Source organism: Rhinichthys klamathensis, unplaced genomic scaffold (genome assembly GCF_029890125.1).
Source record: "Rhinichthys klamathensis goyatoka isolate OS25496 unplaced genomic scaffold, OSU_Roscu_1.1 h1tg000110l_1, whole genome shotgun sequence".
NCBI lineage: Eukaryota > Metazoa > Chordata > Actinopteri > Cypriniformes > Leuciscidae > Rhinichthys > Rhinichthys klamathensis.
This window is the reverse complement of record NW_026606648.1, coordinates 3441825-3465842: the sequence shown is the minus strand read 5'-3', so window position 1 is coordinate 3465842 and position 24018 is coordinate 3441825. Positions and strand designations below refer to the sequence as shown.

At 36.7% G+C, this 24018-nt stretch overlaps 1 protein-coding gene across 3 annotated transcripts in view; it reads right to left on the bottom strand.

Moving 5' to 3' along the window:
* pou6f2 (POU class 6 homeobox 2) overlaps positions 1 to 24018 on the bottom strand; it is a 132040-nt gene that overhangs the window by 86455 nt on the left and 21567 nt on the right. For all 3 annotated transcript variants that reach the window (XM_056254189.1, XM_056254191.1, XM_056254190.1), the window contains 2 exons: positions 17428 to 17525; positions 6032 to 6254 (listed from right to left, as the gene is read on the bottom strand). In XM_056254189.1, the coding sequence (XP_056110164.1) occupies positions 6032 to 6254; positions 17428 to 17525 (321 nt within the window). The remainder of the gene's footprint in view (positions 1 to 6031; positions 6255 to 17427; positions 17526 to 24018) is intronic.

Sequence of the window (24018 nt, the reverse complement as noted above, 5' to 3'; positions counted from 1 at the left end):
AACGAAAGTCTCTTAAATGAACTTTTACTTGCAGTTTTATTTTTTTTAAATACGGCAAGAGTAACGGTTCTTGTTATTTTAGCTACAAACATGTCGCTAGCAAATTATGAGCTTTCTATTGTCTTGTTCCTGTGTTCAACTTTATCACCCTTCAGGCTTCAAGTTTCTCTTTGACTTGGCTACTTTTAGCTAATCTAAGTGAGTTAGCAGCTTCAAGTTCCCCGTCTGTGTCAGTACTCAGTCTTACAGCGATGCCCCGGTCTGACAGGCGAGCGATTCCTGTGAGACTACAACTGCTCTTTCATTGAGACAGAGGAGCAGTGTTGTGATTAGAGCCAACATGGTTCCTCATTAGCCTACGAGCGTGGAGAGACTCAGGCAATTACTCCTCATCCCTGAGTGCCGTTTTATGTTTCCTGCAAAGGGAACACGCGCACTATTCCTTCCCAGAACCCCCCACACTCCCCCTACACGCTACGCTGCAGGTTCTGATGTGCACCGATCAGGCAGCTTACAATATGAATATGAAAGAGTCAGAGTATACATTTGTTCTGCATTAACTCAAAGTAGGCTGACAATGTAGCACTGATCTTTCATTTGCCATACATCTCTTTAGGGAATATATGCCGTATTACAAGGATGTTTCCAAAAAGCTTTTTCATAGGTCATGAAAAGACAGTTATTTCATGATCTGAGGGTTACCCTTATGTTTTTTGCGAGAGGCCTGTTTTGAGGCTTTCTGAGCTGATGAGCAACCACGTAGATGTTATTTTCGTTCCGCAGCTTATTGAAAGACGCTTTGATGTAAGGAGAAGCACATTCTGTCATTTGGTTTGTTATGAGACAGAATATGGAAGGAATGTTCAACAGAGGGATTTGTAATTTTCAAAACAGCGAAATCATATCATTAAGTCTCACATCAAGTCAAATGAAATCAAACGATGTTATTTGTGACATGAAGAAATGTCACAGTGCCAAGCAAACAGACTTTCATTTTTCCATGTTTTTTGAAACACCAGCCTACCTCATATATATTCACATTACAATTTCCAATCTCTCTTCTTTTAAACAATTTCTAAATATAAAGGATTAATTCTATTCCTAACACCATGTTTACAGTCTGATGGACAGACAAACATGAGGCTGATTCTTATTCTATTCAAGTTACGGCTGGAATCGTACACATAGTGTTCAAGAGGGAATTCACTTTCTTTACTTGACATGTCCAGACATTAATCTTCCTGACAAAATAACAAGCTACAGCGGCGCCAGGGTTTAAAATGAGCGCGGAGTAACGCAAGCGCAGGCTTTTATTTAGACGACCGTGCCGAACTTCATGAAGCTGCCCCATCGCTGTGATGACCATTTATCAGTGGAGAGACGCAGTGGCGAGTGTGCATACGCACCGCTGAGCCTTCTGCTCCGCACGCTCACGTGGACGGTCCCAGTGAGGCAGCAATCTCCTAATTTGGAAAAGGTGAGCAGGATGGTGTCATAAGTGGCTCTAGCAGCTATACAAGTCCTTTTCCCTTAAAAGTGATGTTTTTCACGCGTTACATGTTAAATGGTTAGTTCACCCAAAAGTGAAAATGCTATCTTAATTTAGTCCCCCTTGTGTTCTTACAAACCAAACAAAAATTATGACTTCCATTGTATGTACAAAAACAGACATTTCTGAAAATATCTTCTTTTATGCTCCACAGACAGTCATCGGTGGAACGAAAGGAGGATTTAAATTGTTGGATGAAGAAACCTTTAAAATCTCTTATCCCATCTTAATATGCACAACTAGAAGTTTGACAACTAGAAGTACACACTTGAATATGACAACTATAAGTAAACTATTCATAAGTTAAAGGTAGAGTAGCCAATTTGTTTCATAAACACTTTTTGTTATACTGGTGGCAACTCTCTTTGCATCCTGATAGCAATCAATAATGGAAGTGGTCTAAATATTAAAACATGTATCTTCTGTGGAAGTCTCAGGACCAAACAATGTTCGTCCAATCATTGCATTAGGTCCGAATGCAATGATATGATGTCCTCTGCCAGTCAACATATGTATTTCCAAACCTCCGCACACCCTGCTCGCTCACACATCATCAGCGCGTTCAATGACGCTATGCAGAGTTAAAGACGATCGCCACAAAGGAACAGCAGCCGCCTTTTACAGTTCCTCTTGAACCAAAACAACGAGCGTATGCTGTGTTCACGCCGTGTCGTAACCGTAATTACGCGATAGCACCCAGTGACCTTCTACCCGGAGCTGTTCACGTTCTCAGACTCGGATTTATGCGTTTCTATGTCAACACTATCACTGCTGAAATGAATCTGCAGCAGTCCGGTGGTACAAGTAAGAGCTCTGTTGTTTAAGTTCATTATTATTGTAATGTTATGTGCTTTGAGACATCTTTGTAAACTCTACTCTGCGCATTCATGTCTTCTGGATGAGGCGTGGCTTTGGAGAGCGCTCTGAAGGGAGGGTGGGATATTATGCTTTCAAAGCTAACTTGCTATTGCTAGCCTCTCTGAAATTGCCTACCTTACCTTTAAACAAAAAGTGGGTGGGGCCATATGTTTGCCAGACCAATGGCAGACAAGAAGAGTGTTCAAGAAGCCAGTGTTTACAATGAAGATCTTATTCAGAGTTCCAGTTTTAAAAAATAATACTGTAACGAATGCAAATAATGAGTTAGTTCTTTTTAATGAATCAAAAACACTAATTCTAAATTAGTCATTTATAAAATTAATACAAACGTTTAGTATTGTTATTTAATATATAGATAAGGTCAATTATTACCACCTGTAAAAAGTGCGAAAAGTCTGTGTACACACCTTTTGCAGAAACAGTTTGAATATATTTTGCATTACACAATTTTAATAATTTTTTAGTTTTCAATGTTTTTTTTTTTTTTTTTTTCGTTTTTAGGGTGACTCTATAACATTCTGTCCAGAGACTACAGATGAAAATGGCTAATTCTGGTGCATTTCCAAAAATGTGCATTGACCCTGATAAATAGCCAAATAAGTAAACTAATAAATACATAAAACTTATTTCTGCCCAATATGTATTTCCTAATTACACAATTGTTAATAGAGGAATAAGAACTGGAATCACTGAATCCTTTATGTAACACTTTCCAATGAGGCTCAATTAGTTAACATTGTAACTAACAACTTACAGTATTTATTAACCTTTTGTTAATGTTAGTTAATAAAAAACTCAGTGTTAGTTCAGCTTAGCCCAGGTCCATTAAATAATATGAACAGAAAACCTTTTTTAATTAAGGTTAAAATTAACATTTATCTAAGATTAATACATGCTTTAGATGCATTTTTCATTGTTAGTTCATGTTAAATAATGTAGTTAACTAATGTTAAAAAGGAACCTTGTTGTAAAGTGTTACCATTCTTTACAACTCCCATCCCTATTTAGGAATGTGTAACTGTACTGATGGTGATGTCATCAGGACTTTATTGTCTTCGTTTCATTTAAGCAATAATGCGTAAATAATTGGTCTCTTGCTCTGATAGACACAATGCATCCATCATAAATGACTTTTTACTCTCTTTTTTTAACCTCACACATTTTAATTGAATTCTCACCCTGACATGAGCTATTAGATCTTATTTGCTCCTCATTAGTGTGACTTATTAAAACATATGAAAGTGGCCTGTCTGCTTCATCTTCCTTGAACAGAGACGAGTGTTTGATCTAGAGTTAATAAGAACATATACACAAGTACACTGATCTATGTGTCTTTTTTGCTGCTTGAGGTCTAGATCTCTGCAGGTTGTGATTAATCAGGCCTGGCGGGCTGAGCTCACCGCTCAACTAAGACTGTCTGGCAGAAGCGCTGTGCCAGCAGCTCTCCATCAATGGGGGGTAGGGGGGATGATGCGATAGGATTGGGGGATTGTGGGACAGTGTGACTGGCTGTAGGGAGAGCAGACACAGTCAAATCATTTAATGTCACATGGCACCCGTGACACTACGCCCTTAGAGAATCCCTCAGGTTCTGATTCTAAAACTGAGAGGCCCAGTCAGAATAAGTCACACTAGTTTATCACTGGGCATTTTTTTAGGATGAGGACTTTTCTGTTTGCATTTGCACCACAGATAAAGACAATGTCACCGTTTACAATTTGAGTGCACGTACTTAAAGGGAAAGTTCACTCAAAAATGAAATCACCAATCCTGTATGACTATCTTTCTTTGGCATAACATAAAAGAAGATAATTTGAAGAATGTAGGGAGCGAAACAACGCTGGACACTGCTGACTTTAACTGAATCTGGGAAAACACTGAGGCATTTTTCAAAATGTTTCACAGAATAAAAAAAATTGAACGACATTATTCTTTTTTCGGTGAAAATCTGTTTATATATATATTTATTTATTTTTTTAAATAAAATTTACTAAAATACTAAAACTTTATTAACACCAAGTTTTATTTATATTTTGAAACCTAGATTTTTCATGTAGTTTAAGAATCCACTGTTCATGACGATTTGAAAAAAAGAAAGAATCTCAGACGAAAAAGGACTCACTCACAACATTTGCCGAACAAGCATAAAAAGTAAATGTCCAGTTAAGACAGACAATTAATGGACCATTAAAATTCATTCCAACATAGAACCTCTTTCTAGGCTCCATTTTAGAGAGTCCTCGAAATGTGAGGCAGGCCCCACAGGCACATTATCGTGAACTGAGGGAATTCTGGGAAATTTTAGATATTTATTTAGCCCATGTGAGCGTTTATTAAAAGCCTAGATGCGTGTTGTTATTTATGCATGTTTGTGTCCATTAGAGACTTCTTCTCCATCCCTCTATTTTAGCCATCCTGTCCATCCATCTCTTCAGGACAACCTGTTTCCTGCAGTGCATTATTTTAATCTTCTGCCTCCTTCCTGAAAAAGGAAAACGTGCTATTTTACATGCACTCAAATTTATAACCTATCATTTTTTAGTCAGGCATTAGAGAAGGCACCTCATCTAAGATTTATGACTGACGGTTTCCCCCTTCCACCCCTCAATCTAATGGTATAAAAGAGACAATGTTTTAAACATTAAAATGAAAACCATTTACAACTATGATCAAAAGAGAACATTTGTGCATTAAAGTTTAAAAGCCGAGGAGAAGTATGGACGTGCGGACGGAAGGAAAGAGGAGGGGGAGAGATAGAGGTAAAGAGGAGAAGACACAAGCATAGCGAATACTCCTACTGAAAGAAGAAAGAGCCTTAAAGTGCTTTTGCGCTTCGTTGCAAAACGCTGACCTGTAATGAATGTGAACTACTTTCCCCGCCTATATCGCTCTGATCCTCCTGTCCTCGGCCTTTCCGAGCACTTTTCCCAGGTATATCTTAAACGTGTGCTGTTTGGATGGGGTGATGGTACTTTTGAGATGGCACAACTTTTATGAGTCCCAAAAAAACAACAAACTGTCGAAGACCGAATGCTGTATACCACACAACGTTTTCATGATAGGCTATCCCCATTGAATTTGACTTCACAGGTTCTGATGGTACTTTTTAACTCTTTCTTTAATATGGGTGTTCGTTTAAAGGGATAGTTCACATAAAAATTAAAATTAGCCCATGTTTTAATCACCCTCAAGTCATCGTAGATGTACGTATGTGACATTCTTCTTTCAAAGGAATACAATCTGAGTTATATTAAAAAATGTCCTGGCTTTTCCAAAATGTATAATGGCAGTGAATGGCGGTTTCTGTTTTAAGTCCATAAAAGTGCATCCATCCATCATAAAAGTGCTCCACACGGCTCCGGGGGTTAATAAAGGCCCCTTTAAATTATTCTTTCGGTTTATAGATTAAACAGATAAATAAATAAACAACAAAAAGCGAAATAAATTATATGTATATGACCCGAGACTCAAACTTAACACAGCATCTGCATTTGATGACCAGAAGTTAAAGAATTAAAGTAGACTTAAATAAACAGCATTATTTATATAATTCTCAATAAATAAATAAACAATCAAACTAATTTAATCAATAAGTATTCATACCTTGCAGATTTTGTAGAGGGAGTGTCATGATGCCACCCGCAGCAGCAGCGGCCACCAGGCCCTGTATGTTGGCAGCAGTGGGCAGAGAGAGTACCAGGCCCTGCTGTCCACCCAGATGCCCACCAGCGTTAAAGGGAATCAGAATGGGCTGGTTCAGACCCGGAGCTCCACCGGACATCACTCCGCTAACTGCCGACGCCAGCTGCTGAGCAACCAGTAGAGACTGAAAGAGAAGTTTAAAAGGAACTTTTTCAATGTAGGATGTATACATACCAAAATCAAGCTCATTTGGAGATTCTGTCATTTGGCCAAAATCTCTTTCATAAAAGAAGAAAGTGAAGGCTATTTAAAGGAGTAGTTCACTTTAAAAAAAACTTTTGCTGATCATTTACTCCCCATGTCATCCAAGATGTCCATGTCTTTCTTTCTTCAGTCGAAAAGAAATTAAGGTTTTTGATGAAAACATTCCAGGATTTTTCTCCATATAATGCACTTTACTGGGTACCAAACGGTCCAAGGTCCAAAAGACAGTTTCAGTGCAAACTGTTCAAAGGGCTTTAAACGATTCCAGACGATGAATAAGGGTCTTATCAAGCGAAACAATCGTCATTTAAAAAATAAATAACAAAGTTTAAGTTTTATAAGCTCAAATGCCCGCCTTGCTCTGTTCTGTGATGCACGTTCGTGACTCTCCTGTTCGAACTCTTTCATCAAAATGAACAAATCTTTTTTCGAGTCATTTGATTCATTTAACGACCGAAATGAACGAATTGACTCGGAAAAAGATTTGTTCATTTTGATGAACGAGTTCGAACAGGAGAGTTACACAGAACAGAGCGAGGCGAGCATGTGAGCTTATAAAACTTAAACTTTGTTGTTGTTTTTTTAAATGAGCGATCGTTTCGCTTGATAAGACCCTTATTCATCGTCTGGTGTCATTTAAAACCATTTGAACAGTTTGCAGTTTGCACTGAAACTGTCATTTGGACCTTGAACCGTTTGGTGCCCAGTAAAGTGCATTATATGGAGAAAAATCCTGGAATGTTTTCATCAAAAACCTTAATTTCTTTTCGACTGAAGAAAGAAAGACATGAACATCTTGGATGACATGGGGATGAGTAAATTATCAGCAAAAGTTTTTTTAAAAGTGAACTAATCCTTTAAGACAGTATTGGCTATGACTTGAAGACAAAGCTAGACTAAGACATACTCCTCCGCTCCTTAAATAGATAAAACATTAGCCTATATATATATATATATATATATATATATAGGGCCAGATTTACTAAACAGGGCAAATTAGCATCAGAGAGCAATCCCATAAAAGCGCAGATGGGAGTGAAAGTTCACATGAACATGAACACATTAAATAACACAGACACAGCCAGATAATTTCTATAATGACCAACGCAATCTACCAAGAGCAGTGCAAATTAGCGTCTATTTTTTGGGGGCATTAAATAATGGCGCAAATACCAGTAAATTGACTCGCGCAAACCTTAGTAAATCACATTGCGTGATTCGTTTAAATTTTCACTGCATGTCTTCAGTAAATCCTGCCAGTAGTTTTGTTCAGTAGGGTTTGCGCTGGTGCAAGCTGTTAGTAAATCTGGCCCATAGTGTTTCTTGAGTAAACGCTATACTTATTCAAACAGACTGTTCTTTATTTACTTCTGCACTACAAATTGACAGAGATGATGCAACATGTGTGCACCACTTAATTCAAGTTTGAGGAACCGATGGAGTTACGAGGTTTAGTCACAAGCTGTTTTTAATACTTTTCATTGGTTAAATATTTGCAAAACCCACAAAAAGACATAAAGGGTGACCAATGGTAATGATTTATGGACAGAAAAAATTAAAATGATGAAGTATGGAGACATACTGCTCCTTCCTACATGTCAGCAATTTCTCTCTCTCTCTCTCTCTCTCTCTCTCTCTCTCTCTCTCTCTCTCTCTCTCTCTCTCTCTCTCTCTCTCTCTCTCTCTCTCTCTCTCTCTCTCATTTTTACACATTGGCTACATTATCATCGCTCCCATTAGTATTCATTGCTGCTTCTTTGGCTTGATCTTGTACAGTCAACCTGAATTACTGAAGACTTTTCCATTTAAGTCAGATTATTCAAGCATTGTTTCCTCAGTGATGAGTTTGTGTACTGACAGCACTGTAATTTCTCAAAACTCTGTAGAGCTCCACAGATGAATGAAAACTACAGGTTCGGATCAACATGAATTTTAATTTGGGTAATTTAAATTTAAGTAGAAGGCCAAAAACATTCCTGGTTGAAGCAATTTTCCTAATTTTTGAACACAAAGAAAAAAAGAATGGAATGACATGGAATAGAATGACTTTAAAAGATACGTGGTGGCATTATTCAAACATTAAAAACTAACATTTTTGGTTTGGGAGGTTCTAGAGAAACCTTTCTAACTGAAAGCGGTTCACTGATGCATTTGACTTCTGTGTGATAAGACAAGGCTTTACTCGTTGCTTTAACATTTCATTTAAAACAAACATCTCAAATCCAATGGTAGGCTAATCAGCATAAAACAACACTTTTAAATATTCTTTCTCCATCTAAATGGAAAAAACAAACAGACAAAAAGAATTAGTCAAAAAGACAAAAAAACATCTTTCATATGGATCTACTGAGAGATGTCATTTGTCATTTCATTCATTTTAAACATTGACATAAAAAGTGCAAAAAAATCAATTAACCAGTCAGTGGATGACAACAAAGACTCTTCTGACATAGCTGTGTGACATATGCTTAATCTTGCTGTTTTAAGTGTGTGTGATGTCGGTTATTTGAGGCACAAAATCAAAGATTGTCAGCCAGCATCTCATCTCTATCTCAAAGCGAATGCCATTGCCTGGTTTGCCTCTGTGCTCATATGCTTGAAATATTTGCTTTTTGAATAAGTCAGTTTGAAAATCCATATGTTGACACATTCTTGAGAGCTAAGAATATACACTATACAGTGGAAAAGTTTGGGGTTTGAATAATTGTTTTATGCTTTTGAAAAAAGTCCCTTATGCTTATTATGGCTGCATTCATTTGATCAAAAATACACTAAAAGTAAAAGAGACATATTATTACAATTAAAATAATAAAAATGATTGTTTTCTTTTTTAATATATAATTTGGTAACACTTTAGTTTAGGGTCCAATCCTCACTATTAACTACAGTAGTTGCTTAGCATGCATATTAGTAGGATATTGGCTGATTTTTATCACGTATAAAGCACATAAAATTAGTTCTACCCAATTCCTAAACTTAACAACTATCCAACTATTAATAAGCAGTTATTAGGAGTTTATTGAGATGAAAGTCGTAGTTAATATTGAGTTAATAGTGAGATTTGGACCCTAAACTAAAGTGTGGGTAAAGTACACATTTTTTTAACAGCAGTGTGTATACTGAGATCAGGCTTTGCCATACATTTAAAGGGTTAGTTCACCCAAAAATGAAAATTATGTCATTAATGACTCACCCTCATGTCGTTCCAAGCCCGTAAGACCTCCGTTCATCTTCGGAACACAGTTTAAGATATTTTAGATTTAGTCCGAGAGTTTTCTGTCCCTCCATTGAAAATGTATGTACGGTATACTGTCCTTGTCCAGAAAGGAAATAAAGACATCATCAAAGTAATCCATGTGACATCAGTGGGTTAGTTAGAATTTTTTGAAGCATCGGAAATACATTTTGGTCCAAAAATAACAAAAACTACGACTTTATTCAGCATTGTATTCTCTACCGGTTCTGTTTTCAATCCGCGTTCACGAGTCCACAGTGACGCTGCTGACGTGTTATCTGGTGTGTCTGTGTATTCGGCTTCAAATAAATATGGCTGGGCAAAAAAATCTTCCTCTGTGTCGAAATCCTTAGACATGTTTGCGAAGATTGTTTTGTTTACAGCGTGCGTCTCCCTCAGACTGTAAACGAAGCTCGGGCGCACCAGAGAACACGTCAGCAGCGTCTTATGTCACCAGTGTCACTGAACGCGGCTCGACAACAGAACCGGAAGAGAATACAATGCTGAATAAAGTCGTAGTTTTTGTTATTTTTGGACCAAAATGTATTTTCGATGCTTCAAAAAATTCTAACTAACCCACTGATGTCACATGGACTACTTTGATGATGTATTTATTTCCTTTCTGAACAAGGACAGTATACCGTACATATATTTTCAATGGAGGGACAGAGAACTCTCTGACTAAATCTAAAATATCTTAAACTGTGTTCCGAAGAGGGTGAGTCGTTAATGACATAATTTTCATTTTTGGGTGAACTAACCCTTTAAACCAAGACATCAATGTTTAAGAAAAATAGGACCATAAAATATTTATTACACTGGTAGATTGTTCTTCAATCTATACATAAAGGGGTAAATTAAGAACCTCCATGACCCACATTTTCCATGTTGTTTATTTCAGGACTGTAAAGGATGAAATTTGTCTATAGCACTGAGCTTGGCATTTTTGTACAAATCAACTAACTCTAAATGGCTCATTCTGAACCCCACTAGTACAGAGGAAATTATTAAAGGGCACTTGACCTAAACAACAGAGCTCAACAGCCTCCATCAGTCTGAAGATGACTAAAACCAGATGGATGGCTCAGAGCTTAAGACAAACTTTATAGAAGTTCATTTGGTATGATTCTGGTTAACCAGAGTATTAAAAGTGCTTTGTATAATATAGGATATGTTCATTTATAGGTTTTTCTTTGGTAGAAGGGATTTTTTCCCCCTGCATAATTACCACACATTTTTGAGACTTGGAATCTGAAATGAATCACTGGAATGTTCTTATGATAAATATATAATTTCATTTTATTTATTCTTTATTTAATGGAAATTAAGATGCTAAATTATCAATCACTTCACTTAAAATTACTTGTCCTCGTAACTTCATACAGATTGTATTATTAATACTAAGAAAAAATTATATATATACCTCTTTTATAAGGTTTTACAGCAGTGCCCCTACTTTTGTCAACATTGTCAGTTATTTATGAAAAAAAAGAAAAATCAGGCAAAATCCATGTTTTTATATTCATCATAAATCATTTTTCATATGCTATTAGGTCACACAGTATCTGATAATTTCCATAGTGTTTTATTATTATTATTTCTTTTTTTATTAAATGTTTCGGTAATCAGTGATCAAAGTAATTGCGTTTATATTTAGTACCAGAAAATGTAAATAATTTAAATTGCACAATCTACAAAAACTTGCATTCATTCATGCATTCATTCATTTTATTTAAGTTATAAGATACTTTTTTTTTTTTTTTTTTTTAAGGAGACTTTCTGGTCATCAAACATTAGTGGGATGTTCATAGATAATTTGATGAACTACACTTTTGGTTACTTTATAGGACACCTGTGTGAACATGATGACAACTGACCTCATTGTTCCTCAAAAACACCTGTATACAAGGAATCGAACTGTGATAAATTGTAATTGTATGTTTATACCGTTTGTACCGTAATTGTATGTTTGTACCGTATGTACCGTAAATTGTATGTTTATCTCTGTAAAGCTGCTTTGAAACAATCTACATTGTTAAAAGCGCTATATAAATGAAGATGACCTGACTTGATTTGATAAAATACAACTTTAGTTGTTAGAATTTTCATGTGCTTTTGCCAAGGAATACAAACTATTGTGTTGTGTCCAGCAGAACGCCTGTCAGGAATCATGGGAGGGCCGTATACTCCTTGACTCAGCATGAAAACCAGATCTTCTCTCTTTCTTTTTTTTGTGTTAGATTCACTAATAGCTCACACCGTTTTCCCATCAGCCCTCTCTCTAAGCGACAAGGCAGCTGACAAACTGATCTGAACCCCAGCGTGTCTGTGAAATGGGATCCCCCAGGATCAAAACACACTTTAAAATGGCTGAACAACTCCTCACTCAAAATACCCTTGGGATGCTTACGTCACACTACCACATCACTGCTCCTAAAATGTCCATTTGCATACACTAAATACACTTTTCAAAAATCCTGTGGATAATTACACTAATATTTGTTAAGATTATTTTTAAAGATCTTGTTTTTCATTGTACATGTGCATTTTGTGTTTTATAAAAGCTCAGTATTTTTTTGGCATTGTATTTTTTTTTCTTTTGCTACTGTAATTTTGTCTAAAACATATATTATTTACATAACATGTATACAGTATACAATGCCATGGTATAATATAATATATATAATGCCATCTGTCATGCTACTTCAAGGTACTGTAAACAATAGAATAGCCATGATATACTTTTGTCAGGGATTCACACACTTTTTTGTCAGCAAAAACTCTTTGACGAAAAATATTTACTTTATGTACCCCCTGAGATTTTAAGTTCATATTTCAATCATTCAACAACACATTTAAATGTTTACAGTTCTCTGATGCTGGTTGTCAAATCCTTTTTAGTAAGTGTTTCGTTTTGATTGTTTTTATTTTACATTACTCATTTTAATTATGCTTTAGTTTCTTAGCTTTTCTTCAATTTAAAAACCCCCTGCAGTTATTTCATGAACCCCAGTTTGGCAAACCCTGGTTTATGTTAAAACAACTAGGCATTACTATGGTAAAATGTATTAATAAAAAACATGAAAATACCATGTTAGCTTTTGGTATTTTTTAGTGTGTTTGTTTGTTTTTGGTGTTTGTTTGTTTTTTTGCTATTATTCTTCAATATTGAGTTGACAATGTATTTTTAAGTTAAACTGGATATTAATTCAGAGAATGTCGCGCAGAACTTGATCTTATCCATCAGGTTTGAACCGAATCGTGAAAAGTGGGTGTTGGAGGGCATGGTGACGTCAGTCAGTATAAAGTCGGTTTAGCAAGTCACTTTGAAAAATTTTGCACAATACGACAAGGCACGTGAATAAAAAATAAAAAAATAGATATATGTTAAAGGGGTCATATAATGGTACATGCACTTTTACAAGTTGATTGTACTGAAATGTGTGTTGGCAGTGTCTGTACACAGCCATAATAAAATGATAAAAATCCATCCAGTGTTTTTGTTTTAATCTCCTTATATGTTTTCCCCTGCCTCAAATCGAGCCGTTCGAGCCTATGACGTCACAAGCTCGCACGCCCCTCCCACGATTGTTGATTGACAGAAGGGTTTCAACACAGACCCGCCCTCGCTCGTGAGCTAGCTGTCAATCATAGTCTGCGCGGACCGGCGCGGTCATTGTTGATATGCTGGAGCGCTGTCTATGAGCAGAATGGCGTCTAAGCGATTGTGTTGTTCTGTTCTTGGGTGTAATAACGAACACAGCAGTCATTTTAATGTTCCTAAATCCGAACCGCCAAAGACGCAGTGGCTGAGTTTGTTTTCGAAGGGAATATTCCCCACGAGCAACGTCAATGCTTTCATGTTTGAGCGAATCATTTCACACACCAGACTGCTTTATAAACGAGGAGGTATAAAGCTGGTTTTGCTAAGAAGCTGCTCCTGAAAAAAGATCGGTACCAGATATTTGTGTTCCTGCAGCTGCTCCAGAAGAACTGAAGTGAGTGTAAGGTTTTATTAAACTTTATATTAATATTTATATTAATCCTTGTAAATCGCTAGCTGCACCCTTCACAATGAATGCGGCTAAGGTTTACACTCAGGGTACATTACGGCATGTTTTCTATGTATGACGTTCTCAATATAATGCATAATCCCACGTTTATACTGAACAACGTGTTATGGTTATTGTGTTATTGTGTTACAAACGGTGTACGCATAGAACAGAGAGGCGGAGTGAGCAAAGCTCATGATCATTTAAAGTCATATGCACTGAAACGGCGTGCTGAAAACAGAGCTGTTTTTTACCAGGTAAAATAAGTGTTTTCTTACAATACTAATGAGAATTTTTAATTAAAGTATATTACAATACAAACTTTTAATTTAGACCCTAAAGAATCATATTAGCTTGTACAAAAATGGCATTATATGACCCCTTTAATTAACTTATGTTAATGTTAAAGTAGTCAATCATTTTATCCCTTAAAACTCACCTTTGATCACCAAAATTGACATATTTAAAAGTTTTTTTTAAGTGTCATGCCTTAAAATAGCTTGAAATGTAACTTTGCACGCTTGCCTCATTTAGTATACATTGTTCTATGAATATGCTAATTAGCCCCGCCTCCACTCACTCGCACCAGCTCAGAGATCCACTCGATGACGATCACATGTTGACCTGATTGGTTACAAGGTAGTTTGTGACATCAGAAACACCAGCGATTTCAAACCGTGTTTTTGAGACTGTCTTTAAATCATTGCAGTTTTAAGGAGAAAATACTCAGCAATGGTGTTGGACTTATGATTTTGCACATGGTTTGTCTTAAAGCATATTAAACACTCCACATAGACATATAAACAACATTAAAAGCTTGATTTTCACCACAGGGGGACTTTAAGGAATGTTAATTTTGACATTAAACCATCCAAGGCATGATAAAACATGAGAAATCATTAAAAAAAGACTTATTAGATTTTAAATTTAAATTTAATAGAATCAGTACAGAATGTATGAGGCTCCAAGAACCTCTGAACCATAAGAAACACGCCATACCTTCTTGATCTGGCTTTTGGGATTAAATTACCCTTTTCTTTTCCCAAACCCCCCCCCATCCCATTCCTCTTTCTAATAAGAACTGAGGGAGCGGCTCAGCGGAGGAAACGCTGAAAGATTACTCGTAATCAGACTGATAGCAGTGTGTGCGAATGAAGCCAGAGGCACAGGAGAGCTGGACCCATGTAGGGCTAACTGCCCTCTTACTGATCCAGTTCCGTAATGGCAGTGCACACAATATCCGTCTCTAGAGTGAGAATCCATCAAAACATATTGATCCAGAAACAAGGGAATTGGCCATGGCGCAGAGAGAGAGCAGTGTGGCTGAAAAGTGTTTGTTTCTGTGGGACTGTCCTGACAGGGTTCATCTATTAAGGCAGAGCTCAGGGGAACGAGGAGACAAGGGCTTGGACATCGCTGTGGCGTGTTGAGCTGGATATGGCAACACAAAATGATCATTCTCCATCTTTTAAAAGAGCTTGTTTGTTCTACTCATCCTATAAAACACCACAGTTGATTTTCTGTGAGTATGTGGGTGTCTACTTGTTTTATTGGGACATTGGTTAGGTATTGGGATGGATGGTATGCTCCTTGTTATCGTAAAGTCATCAAAATGTTTTTTCCTATTATTTCCTTAAAATGATAGTTGACTGAAAATCACCATCTTGTTATTCCAAAAACGTATAACTTTATTACTGCAGAAGAAAAAAAAAAGTGAAGAGTTGTCTGTGCTTCTCCATATACAGTTTTAATGAATGGGAATGAGGTTTTTAAAAGTATCAAAACAGTGGTCTATATGACTTGTGTCCACCATCTATTTCAAGTTTTCAGAAGCCATTTGAGATATGTGTGAGAAACAGACTAAAAGTTAAGGAGTTATACATTCTTCGTTTTCTCATTAACATCTCAAAGTGTGTAACACTATTGTTAGTCAATTGGTTTGATTCTGACTCATAAAACCAGTCTGAATTAGTTGAATTGAGTTCTCAAATTCAACTCACTGACTCAATAGAGAGAAAGATTATCAGTGAATAACAACATTTCTGTGCATCAGTCATATGGACTTAAAAAAAAAAGTATAATACTTTTAGGGTGCTTTTGTTTTTTGGTGCTTTTTAAAAAAAAAGTTGAAAACATGTATTGTGCATTTAATGTAATTGCATGGAATATAAATACATACACTATTTAAAATGTCTCCTTTTGTGTTCCACAGAAAGAAAAAAAGAAAGGTTACAGTATACAGACTTGGAAAAACATTAGGTTGGGTGAATGATGACAGATTTTCATTTTTGAGTGAAGAAGGCCAAAAAAGTTCATCTAAATATTGCTGGCTACAAATGCACACTTGATATGATCTAACAGCTGGATTCACTAAAGTTTGTGAGATTAAATATTTATTAGACATACAAAGACTTGTTTAAATGATGATTGATAATTGCTGAATGCCGACGGTGTTTGAGAGCATTATAGCATTTGCCTTTCTATTACTAATAATAGAAAGGCAAAAACTGTAATGCATTATACTACGCTTACTGTCTTTGCGTAACAGCTCTGTTTAATAATTCATTAAACTAACACAGTAAACTAATGTAGACAAAAGTATAGGAACTCGGAGCTGGCTGCAAGTACTCAGAACTGTCAAAATAGAAGTTACATCTGTCAAAATAAAGATCCCGCTTTCAACACTTATTGGCCAAATTATCGCCAATGGCCTTAGTGATAGATATCGGTCGACCACTAATGGCAGATTTTGTCACTACTTATGCTATTTCTTGTAAAAAGTAGCTTGTAACTACACTAGCTACATTAAAGGGTTAGTTCACCCAAAAAGGAAAGTTCTGTCAGTAATTACTCACCCTCATGTTGTTCTAACCACGTAAGACTTTCGTTCATCTTCGGAACACAAATTAATCACTCCTCCATAGGCTTCTATTGTAATTTAAACTTGCCGGCCCAGAAAGTAAATAGAAACATTGTTAAAATAGTCCAAGTGACTACAGTGGCTCAACCATAAGTTTATCAAGCGACGAGAATACTTTTCTTCTATGTGGGCCTCAGAGTGAGTTCACGTAGTGTACCAGCGCAGCGCTACGTCAGAACGTAGGCTCACTATTGGCCGACGCTGGTCAAGAGTGTGATGCTGGCCAATAGTGAGCCTACGTTCTGACGTAGCATTGCGCTGTTACACTACGTGAACTCACTCTGAGGCCCATAGAAGAAAACGAATAGTTGAATAAAGTCATTATTTTTGTTGTTTTTTGCGCACAAAAAGTATTCTCGTCGCTTGATAAACTTATGGTTGAGCCACTGTAGTCACTTGGACTATTTTAACGATGTTTTTATTTACTTTTTGGGCCGGCAGGTTTCAATTACATAGAAGCCTATGGAGGAGTGAGACAGCTCTCAGATTTAATCAAAAATGTCTTTATTTGTGTTCCGAAGATGAACGAAAGTCTTGAGGGTGAGTAACAACATGAGGTTGAGTAATTACTGACAGAATTTTCATTTTTGGGTGAACTATCCCTTTAAGTTAGTAGCAATGTTATTTTTAGTTAGTCGGACAGGCCAGTGTTGAGGAGTAACTTTTGAAAAATGCTAGCCAAATTTTGCAAACTCGCATTCAGTCTGGCTCCATTCAAGTATGTAACCCGCTTTTCATGATCCAATCAGTTGGTGATGGATAATATCAAACCCTGTACTAATTTTATCACTCAGAAATGTCCCATTTCAGATGAAAAATGGGATGCGAATGCCATTTCATGTTGATGTTAATGAATGGTGTGAGGGGAAAAAGTGTGTGTTCTCACCTGTGGTCCTATGGGGTACGTGGGGTGAGATTGACCCATATGACCATGTTCTGTGGGACTGCTGCTGGCATCAGATTGAACTGAACCAACTCGAACACCTGAGAGAGACAGAGAGAGAGAAAAGATATATAGACTTATTTCTCCATTCTTAAAGAATAAAATCCTTTTCAATAAATTCCTCCATTTTCCCCTCCCATAACCACATATACAAACACTCAGAGACAGTATCATGCTGTGACGACAGTGAGCCCTCAGTAGGGTGCTCTGTAACTGCTGCTGTAAACCATTTTACCAATAAAAGAGCCTGCACACCATGCGTTCTCTGCTAAACACCCATCAGCACTGTTACATACACTTCGCAGTGAATCCTTAATTCAGCGACTCAAACCACACATCAATTTACATGCTTGAGTTCTGTGCTGATCTGTCAACACAGGGCTGACATGAGATACAACACAGATACTACACACCTGCAGTGTTATTGTAATATAATTGAGATACTATTTACTAGTTTTTATAAATATTTTGGATTAGTTAAAAAAATTTATTTATTTATTTGAAATTGTAATAATATTTCACAATATTACAGTTTTTACTGTATTGTTGAACAAATAAATGCAGCCTTGGTCAGCATAAAGGTCCGTTCACACCAAGAACTATACAGATAACTATAACAGTCTATATTAGCGTTCACACTATCAGATGATATTGTTCTGATTATTCTAAGCGAGTGCTTGTCTCTCGTTAAATGCTCGAGCTCGTTACAGCAGGATGGATTCTGATTGGCTGTCAATGTTTTTATCGTTCATCAGCTGGATAAAATCATTCTGAAAGTGATTCCAACGATATTGTTTCTCTCTGCCGTTATCCTTACAGCTGTGGTGTGAACTCTGCTATTATTTAATATTGAGAACGATTTTAAACTATATCTTTATCGTTGTCTTTTTAGTTATCGTCCTTTATTAAAAAAACATTCAAAAAATCATACAGACCCCTTCCTTTTGAACGGCAATGTATTTTCTGTGGTAACTGACAGAATGTTACAGATGTTGTCGAGTCGATAGAACTTAACTTGAACCTGGAACACAGGGACTCATTATGTGCAATACAGAACACTATTTATACTATTGAATGCTTGAATCTGATTGGTTGATGAACGTTCTAAGGTGTGCAGTTATTTTCAGGGAAACGCACGGCTAAAGTAGTTCCAGGCAGGTCTTGATCGCATTACAGTTCCATATCACCTCTCAATTGATTTCAGTTATTTCAAAGTCCTTACAACCAACAACAGCAAAACAACCAAAACCCACGGCAACAACTAACCAAGTAAATAAATATAGTAAATAATAGGTTAAAAACAACAAATTATTCCATGTTTAATTCCATGTTTTTGCCCCAAAATTATGTTTTAATATGTACGGAGAGCATATACTCTCTTTCTCCCGCTCTCTCTCTCCCAGTCAAACGCACACACACACACATACAGTACACTCACACACTCGAACAGAAGCATGTTGTCAGAGCTGCTCTGACAATTTTATCAGTAAAATAGTTTAACAACTTAAATGAGTTTAAAAACTTTCTCACTAGCAAGGTAATAACGGCGCTGTTCTTGGAACAGATAAACATACAGTTTCGCTATTAGAGATGCTGCTGCCGAACACAGTTGAGAGATGCACAGACTCAGGTAATTCACACGCTTAAGGCTTATTTATACTTCTGCGTCGGACCTACGCCGTTGTAGGCTACGCGCCGGTTTTCATTAATACTTCTGCGTCGTTGTCCGCATTGACGTGCAATTACACATGCAGAGGGAGCATGTGAAACCTGAGGGAGGGGTTCTAGCAGGCCAATCACAGAGCTTGCGGTTCATGTAGAATTGACGCGTTGTTACATTTTTGGAGAGGTGCACTTCAGGGTACGCCGTAGGCTACGTGTGCAACACACAGCCTATGACATAGCTACAGCGTGAGTTTGACGCAGAAGTATAAATTGGGCTTTAAATCTCTCTCTCTCTCTCTCTCTCTCTCTCTCTCTCTCTCTCTCTCTCTCTCTCTCTCTCTCTCTCTCTTTATAACTGCATAAATAACTGCATTGGACTGTTATCAGTGGCTGAGCCTCTGTTACTAGCTCTAAAATGACATTTTGGAATTAGCAACGGAGCCCTGGGATTAACTATTTCCCCGCCAGGATAAAAAAAAAAAAAAAGTTGCCAGCCACCGCCAGCGTTTTTGTTCATTTTCACAAAAAAGTTTTATGGCCCTGAGAATATTTTGTTGTATGAATATCTGAACATGCAATATATCAAAATAAACAACAGACCCTCTGCTTTTAAACAAAACAATCTGTTTTATTCTAGCTTCATGCACTTTTTTTTATCAACACTTAAATGTGGGTTAAGTTTGCTAAAAAAAAAAAAAGCAACCTTTTGAGCAAAAAGCTGCGAAAATCAAGTATTATCAAAGACTACGTCTGGATCAGATTCAGTGCGATGATCAAAGCATAGATGCAGATCAAGTCCATCAACACTCCTAATGCTTGCCCAGTCCTAACCCCTTCCTGGGTCGATATTTCAGTCGGAAACATTAGGCTTCGATTTATATGCTGTTTATTGTTGATGATCGCATTATTTTTCATATGCATCTGCTCTGCTTACATATGAGATTGTTTGTTTCTGCTTCTTTTTTGCCTGCGTTTTGATCTGGAGATTCTATACTCGTTCAGGAGATGTGTCATAGCGCCCCCTAGCGTTTTGCAGTGAAAACACTGAAAGCCATAAAAACCCGTCAATGGCAGGGAAGCGTATTCTCACAAATGACGAGATAACTCGTCAATGGCGGGGAAAGAGCTAATGCGTAAGAAATAAATTATACACACAAGAGTGTTTTAAGGGCAAAACCTAACCAATATATCATCTGATCAATATTTTGAGGTGTGGTAACCATAGTATAAGCGGAATAATTGACTCTGTTGAATTATTAGAAATAATAATTGTTAGAAATAATAATGTGGCTTCGCATTGTGACCACATTACCACCTTGGGTGTGCATTATTTTTCTGATAATTCATTGGCCTGAGGTCAATTATTCCTTACCTATATTTATTTAGCACACCATACCTCTTATTTACATTCCCTTGCATTTGTATATAACATGATAACTGTACATACATATATGGTCTATTATCTATTTTTTATATTTTTATAAATTGTACTTTATCATTAACTTTATTTTATTTTATTCTATTGTTACAGAGAAATGTCCAGAATTCGGAAAATGCAGTCAAGTCAAGTCACCTTTATTTATATAGCGCTTTTTACAATACAGATTGTATCAAAGCAGCTTCACAGTGATAACATGAAAACAATATAACAAGTTTGTTTCTAGAAGAAAATTGCGTCATCGTCCACCTGAAGTAAGGCAGATCAATGATATTGTTGAATATTAAATGTCCCTAACTAAGCAAAAAGCCAAGGCAACAGTGGCAAGGAAACAAAACTCCATCAGGTGACAGAATGGAGAAAAAAAACCTTGGGAGAAACCAGACTCAGTCGGAGGGCCACTTCTCCTCTGGCCAACGAACGAACAGTGTATGATTATGATTCAGGCAACATTACAGGTCAGAAGTCAGATTGGATCAGAACATTTACAATATTAATCCAGTTCCATCTGGTCGGAGTCATCACGCCTGTATGGAGACGAGTTTGTTGAGGTGTCCATGAGGCCTTCACAGTGCTGATGAACAGTTGAACTGTTTATAGCAAACTCATTATAATACATTAAAGTAATTTAAATAAAACTGGCATATACATGTAAATAGAAATAGACATGATTATGTAGATAAAATATATATATATATATATATATATATATATTAGGGGTGGAGCCGAACCCGAATACGGTATTCGGAAAGGTACAAATAACGTGTTTTTTACGAATAGTTATTTCGAACAAATACTTAAAAAAATATTTGTATTCGGGAACAAGAAAAACTTTATATCAAAAAGCTGCGTTTCCTCACGAGACCGCAGTGCATGCACGGATGAGTGAGTTTGAGTGAGTGACTGACGTTCAGGAGGAAGAGGTGACTGACACAGGCTGCTCCACAGACACAGCAACAGAGAGGGCTCGGCTGAGCGAAAAAACACTTAACTGCATCACTATTTTTGTTGAATAGATTTTTGTACCTTAACTGGGTTCCGGAAGCAGTTTATAACTTTCGGGAAGTGGAGTTTGATCGGGAGATTATTCCATTAGGCTGCAGTCGGATGCTCTCATGTTCGCTCTGTTTACGTAGCTCTGTTAGCTCGGTAATTTAGACAATAGGCTGTTGGCAGAGTAACGTTAACGTTCGGTTAAAAAGGTTAAAAAATGCTTGTGTAGTTGTGTCGAATTGTATGCACTTGTGGGAGTTATATGGTACGCAGACATCCCAAGTCTCTATTGATAGCGGCTCCCTGAAATTAGTTCAAATCTCCCGGAATCTAACGCGCATGCGAGACAGAACATACTGTGCTCCACACCGTGTAGCGCGCGCACGGAAGAGAGGGAGAGAGCGAGAGACCTTGCGTGTGTGCGTAATGAAAGCACCCCCGTCTCACCTGTGTGTGTGTGACCCAAACTATATGTAGGGTGGTCAAACTTTTTTATTATCTGTCTTGTCGTTGTCATTCTGTCTGTACACAGTGGAAGCTTCTGTCACTAAGACAAATTCCTTGTTCCTTGCTAAAACATACATAAAGATATTTCTGATTCTGATTCCAACCTTTTTTTGGAAGACAGAGTTTAATCTTTTTTTATTATTATTATTTATCTACATCCATTTGGTAGATCCTCTTTCAGCAATGTTAAATAGTCGACATGAGGCTAGTATCAGAGTTCATCACGTTGACTTGAATAAAGCATCATTCAAATATGTTATCATGCATAATTAACTCATAGAGCTCATGCCATGCCAAGTCTATTTAACCAGTCAGGAAAGGATCAGGCATGGTCTTGGGTGGTATAGCTAGCTAATAATAGCTATATTGCTATTTGCTATAGCTAGTCATCTATTTTTGTGGTACACTGCCTTTGGTTCATGGTCAGGGCTGGAGTCTACTCAAATCCAACATATTGCTTTTTCTAGTACGCAGTATGTAGTACGCTTTTTCCCTTTCTTTCCTTCTTTCAAAAGCTGTACCATGAAACACAGAGTAGATTAAAACTTATACGGACAAAACCTTGCTGTAACTTGTGTCATTACTACATTTTGTAAAAGGTCTGTTCCTACACTTCCATGCGGTTCTTGTACATTTAATAAATAGGAACAGGCAGGCAGTGATGGCCAAAGAAAAACAAAGCAACTGATTTTAAATGGTTCTTCACTTACAGAGGCTTTTCTGAGAATCACCATGGTAACATATCCTCATTATTCCAGAGATCACTGGAGGGTAAAGACCTGTCTCCCAGGCCCTAATCTTACACACACACACACACACACACTGGTCAAACCTAATAAAAGAGTTTGTAATCAAGCTACCCAGCACACTTATGAAGAACATCTGCTGATGACCGAGGAACGCTTAACCCCACTGTTGTTTGGTTAGCGGTCAGCCGTTCTGATGTGTGCTTTAATATACACCACAAGATTATGATTAGTTAGTTCTGGTTTCCTCCGAATTCCTGCAAAAACATAAATCTTGCCTGCGAGGAAAATTGAGCCAGAAAAGTAAAGTCAATAATAAATGTGTCATAGCTCAAAAATGAAATCATGTAGTTTGGACTGTTTCCAAGACAGTAACAGTGTTCTTGTGTTGAATTGTGTTTCTTTGAGGACTATCATACAATTTCCAAACATCCTTCCATCCATCAATCAATCAATCAATCAATCAATCAATCAAACACAACAGACTGATAGATATGATGCCTAAATACATTTAAGTGATTATTTAAAAAAATAAAATAATTATAAAGTATATAATTATATATAAACTAGTATTCTATATAAATGATAATTTTTTATAATATTAATAATTGATTTTTTTTAAATCAATCAAAATAAAATGTATTTAATTTAATAATTTTTTTATTAAAAAATCACTCATATCAATATAGTTCAGTAATTTCTGTGATGTTTTATAATGACTCTATTGTTCATATTTATTTCATGTTAGGTTTTCACACTAATTTATACGTACACTGCTGTTAAAAAGTTCAAGGGACTGTAAGATTTTGTTTGTTCGTTTTTGAAAGAAGTCTCCTATGCTCACCAATGCTGCATTTATTTGATCAAAAACACTGTGATATTGTAAATTATTTCATTTAACATTTGAATATATTTAAAAATGTACTTTATTCCTGTGATTGCAAAGCTGAAATTTCAGCATCTTTACTCCAGTCTTCAGTGTCACACAATCATCCTTCAGAAAAATATATTAAAAGATTAATAAAGCAAAAAGATGACACAAACAAAGTTTTGCATTATTACCATTGTTTTTGTAATTGTGGGATGATCACATATTATCACAGCGCTCTTTTGTCCCGTATTTGATGTTCCAGATGAGCGACAGAACTAATGATGCAGCGACGACGTGTTTGTCTCAAAGTTTGG